At 44.7% G+C, this 4852-nt stretch overlaps 1 protein-coding gene across 2 annotated transcripts in view; it reads right to left on the bottom strand.

Annotated features, from left to right (window-relative positions):
• EPHA5 (EPH receptor A5) overlaps nucleotides 1-4852 on the bottom strand; it is an 88972-nt gene that overhangs the window by 33071 nt on the left and 51049 nt on the right. The window contains exon 6 of one of the 2 annotated variants that reach the window (XM_009878108.1): nucleotides 1462-1527. The exons of the other annotated variant lie outside the window; for it this stretch is intronic. Within the exon in view, the coding sequence (XP_009876410.1) occupies nucleotides 1462-1527 (66 nt within the window). The remainder of the gene's footprint in view (nucleotides 1-1461; nucleotides 1528-4852) is intronic. 2 annotated transcript variants of the gene reach the window in all.

Genomic DNA, 4852 nt, shown 5'->3' with positions numbered 1-4852 from the left:
CCTACACATCCCTCTTCTCTGTAGCCATCCAGGTCATTATTCATGGTCTCTTCTGAGAAGCATTTTCCCCTGCTGCTACTCTCTGGTCGAGGGCCTTGCTCATGACATTTGAAGAATGATTCCCAGCGAGGGACTGCTCGTGCACCTGTAGTACACGCACAACAGAAGTACTGGGAGGTTTTCTTTTGGCACAAGCGTTGCCAAACTGGTGGCTTGCAGGAATGACTGTGCATACTACCATAAGAACATTTTGCAGCCAAACACTTTGAGCTGAGCTGTCTTGATAACACTGCCCTTAATGCAAGAGCAGTGACAGAAAAGTCACAAAATACAACTTAAAGATGCTCCAACAGTTTAAAAAAACAAAAAAGCCTTCTGAGTTAAGGCCTTTGTGATTTCTGTTTGCAAATTCCTTCCCTATTCAGGCCTCTATCAGCGCCAAAATACAGCATTAGAGACCTAAAAACGGTCCATCTTGGTGATTGCTCTACCCCACAGCCAGGGACTGCACCATGACCCAGGTACCATGCAAATCATCAGCATCCCCCAGAAAACACCACAGAAGAGTTTCACACCTCTCGAGCAGCTATGCTGCAAAACCTTCCCAGTTTAATAATGCATGTGGGACATCTCAGTGCCCTGTGGTCTCAGGCAGGCATCTGATGCGGATGGCGTTTTCATGAGTCTCCTAGGAGGCTTAGGAAGATCTCTGCCTGCACATTTATAGCTGATTCAGAGACCTAAAACACATTCCCTTCAGGGAGCAACTCAACTTGTGTCCAGTCAAATCAACAGAAATTAAAATCACTCTTCCTTTGATGAGTTAGAAAAGAGGGGAGCATACAAGACAGCAGGAACTGGTGAGGCAGCCCAGACGGTGGTAGAACCGGACAGCATGCAGCACGGACACGCAGCTCTCGATGCTCACAGAGATATGTCCAATGCTGCTGGAGCATATCGTTGGCAAACAGCATTATGTCATCGCCGTGTATGTCACACACTGACATATGTACGTCGATGACACACAGTTTGTTTCACTGACATGCAGATCACATGCCATTAAATACCTTTCCACTCCTGCATGCCCCACACCTCCTTTCTGGGGGCAAACTAACTTCTCCCAGCCCCTTTTGGTGACAAGAAGCAGAATCTGATTAAGTGCCCGGCATATGTGATGTTTTATTACGATACGTGACATTGCTGGTACCATGTCCCTATCGATCACAGCATAATATATTGTATGGGTGTTTTTTTTCCCCTGGGACCCCTGCTCTTGCTGGAGACACACTCTGCTTCAGGTCATGCTATTTCCAGTTGTGGAGGTAAGACAAGCTGGGCACAGAGATCGGATGAGAAAGCGATTTCCAGGCCAATACAAGAAAAGGAGGGAGAGGCAGACTGTGTACAGAAAACATGGAGGGAGGACACGAAATAGGAGCCAGCACAGGTGGGAACACTGACCATGTTAGGCTCGGATAGGCAACAGCACGCAGAGAAGAAGCCCACCCACAGCCATGATCGCAGCAACTGAAAAGCAAACAAAAAGGCCCAGGATAAGGAATAATCCCACTGCCCTGGCAAGGTGCAAATACATTTTCAACATTTATATACACGCTTCTTCCTCCTTATTGCAATTATTACTTGGACCTTAACAACTTGGGCTGCAAGAATGTTATGGTGTGCGCTACCATTGGGGAAAAGAGCCTTGGGGAGAGCATATAGACCCTGGTCCTGCAAAGCAATTAACCATATGCTTCCCATATCTGTACCACTGTTAGGATTAACAGCGCCACCCATGTGCTTAAACTTAGAGCACCTGCCTCAGAGCAGGCAAAGTGATTTTTTCCACAAGTGTGTGTGTAGTACGTTACAATTTCTTTTTTTTTTTAAACAAAAAAGCACTGGATGAATGCAAGCCCTGCTTTTGAAGACCCTTGTGCATTTACTCAACCCATAGCCCTTTTTCAGGTCTCTTTGTGCCAGCGAAGCTTTGCACACGCATTGCGTATCTGCAGAAGCAGCACTTTGAGTCATGTGAGAGCATTCAGTTGAAATAAAATACGAGGCCTTGAAAGACACTGTGTGCGTCCACAGCTTGCTTTTGAAGGCTGCTCAGTCACTGGTCTAGTCTAAACAGAGTATGGGTTCTCCTGGCATCAGTCCTTAACCCAGTGCTGGCTGCACCTCAGTAATTGCCCTTTATCCTTGTTAGAGAACTTGCATGGACAAATTTTCTGTTTACCAAATCTATTAAGGTAATTCAACCTGAAAAAGAACAAAGAAATAGCAGGAAGAACTTCAGTACGATACACAAGTAGGAGCCCAGTGTTGCAAACATACTCTGGTTAAAGTCAGCTGAAGATCTCACTCACCATTTCTCCTCAAAACTTCATGATACGTCATTCTTGGAAAAAAAATTGTGCCCATTGGATTTTTATAAAGTATAACTTACAACGCCTAAACACATTAAAATAGCCTACTTAGACAAAATTAACATTCTGCAACTGTATTGCCTTAAATTATGATGCAAAATAACTTCAGGCATGCAATGATTTACAGAATTATAAACTGGATTATGTGCTTACTTAAATTAGAACTGGTGAAGAATGTCTCTCTAAGCTCCTTTTGCATCAGTGAAACAACTTGCTAACATTTTCTAAACAGTGATGCCAGTATTTTTTACTATAATTGACAATATTTCGTATTTTCATAGTGCCCCAGCTTGTGCAGTCATACTAATATGGGAGCAGCTCACCCTTCCCTAAACCTCTCCACTGATCTAAGTTAACACTAGAGGTCCAAAACCAAAAAGTGCACAATGAGAACCCAAGCATTACATATTTTGAGTAAATTTTGCCATTTTTTGTGCTTAACCTTGCAGGATTTCAGCGCAGGGAACTGGTATGTCTCCAGAAGATCATTGTGGCTGTGACAACTTCATTTAGATTTTAGCTAGGAGGCCCTTTCCCCCTAGACATTTTCTAACAGTTGCTGCCACTAGATCTTCTCACGCTTTTGAAACAATAGTTCAATTAATCTAAAAAGCAGCCACCTCCATAATATGAAAAGAGTCTGCTGTTTTCTTAAACAGAGAAAACTCTTTGAGCACCTCATCAGCATCTGCCTGCTCTAAGGCACAATCAGTTCCCTGCACTGAATGTAGAGTGCTTCAGATCTCACTTGCTCCCTTTATGGAGAAGAACAAAATGCCCAAGTGCAAGGCAAATGTGTCTCAGTGCAGCTTTACTCCTGCACACCTGCCACCACAATGCTGTGTGCTTAGGGTCAAAGTACTCTGAGGTGTAACTCTAGGGGTAAACTAAAGCTCTTAGAAACAAACTAAACTGGATTAGGAGACAACAAAATTTGCTTTCCAGTCCCAGAATCACTTGGATAGGCAAGCAAATGGACTACTTGGCATGAACAGTTAGGACAAAGGAAGATATATTACTGTCCATGTTAAAAGGATGGCTTGATTTGGCAGTTAAACTTCAGAATATAAAAATCCCAAAGCAAACATGTTAAACTCTGCAAACCCACTGTGCCTTCATGGCCACTGCGTTTGGGTGCTGACAGCTTCCAGGAGAGGCAGAGCTTCCCCATCTCCTTGCTCCATACAGGGCTTTCTCTGTCTAAAAAGTGAGGAGTTGAAAGCAAAAGCTTTCCAGATGGGATCAAATGCTGTGGAAGGATAAGAGATTGTCGCTCAATGAAATATACCCAGATGTCTCTGGGGCCTTAAGATCTTCAGCCAGCAAGCTGACCTGCACTGGGGAGCAGTCAGAGTTGAACTGAGCACTGTATACATCAAAATTATCTGCAAAGTCTCCTCTGGCCTCACTGAATCAACCAGTAGACTATAAGGAGAGCTTGGGGAGGGGCTGCCCTGGCTCCAGTGGGTGGTCCAGAGCCCTCCTGGTCTCCTGCAGATTAGCAGATGACACACTCACATAACGGTGAAGGTTACTGAGAAAACACCTGCAGCATTAAATCCCTTTTCCTGTGGAAGAATGAGGCGCTAAGGCAGTACTACTTCCAAAAGCTGAGCTATCTTGAAACAAGGTGTGACTTCTGCTTCGAGCCCTGGCTTCTAGCAAAGAGCTGCAGATGGGCAGAGGCAAAGCAGAGAGGCCTGGAGCTGCTGCGGCACCTCCTGGACCTCCATGGCCTGCTGCCACTGCCCCACTTCTTGGCTGGACCAATTCTACCGCTTTCGGTTATCTCAGGCACACAAAGTCAATGTTTCTCCAGTTCTAGCAAAGGTGACCCCCGCTATGCCTATGTGATTTGCAAACCTAACTGTCCAGAGAGCAAGCTTTAATAAACCTCTGCTAGGAGGACTTATCAACACCCTTGGCATTGTTTCAAACCCTGGGCCACGTGTTTTGTTAATGAAATGTATGTATATGATGAGCCCCAACAACTGTGCCTGCAATCAATGTAATTAATTTACCACAAGTCTGCAGATGACCCAGAGAGCATTCAGGATTAAACTACATTTCTATTGGCTAGACAGATCTTGGAGAGGCTCTGCTCTATATAGCTGCGGCTTTTAAGAGTTGTAAGTTAAAGACTTGGATGCATGACAAATGAAAGCCTTGTTTGTTGCTTCTAATAAGCTGCTCTAATGGGATGTTCTTCAGAGGCTTGCAATTAGAGACTGAAATACTTGAGAGTGCCTGGGAAGATTCTTCTAATCCTTCACACAGCCTCGAGTGATGGCAATGATTGCTTCCTGCATCTCCAGGTCAGGAGGCCAGCACTACACCCAACACCCTGTGAGTCAATATGCTTGCTTCAAACATCAGAGGAGCAGCACTACACACTGCAAGGTGCTAGGAATACATTCCTG

The sequence above is a fragment of the Apaloderma vittatum genome, unplaced genomic scaffold, assembly GCF_000703405.1.
Source record: "Apaloderma vittatum isolate BGI_N311 unplaced genomic scaffold, ASM70340v1 scaffold16451, whole genome shotgun sequence".
Taxonomy (NCBI): Eukaryota; Metazoa; Chordata; class Aves; order Trogoniformes; family Trogonidae; genus Apaloderma; species Apaloderma vittatum.
Note: the sequence above shows the minus strand (reverse complement) of the source record. Positions and strands in the feature narration are given on the sequence as shown.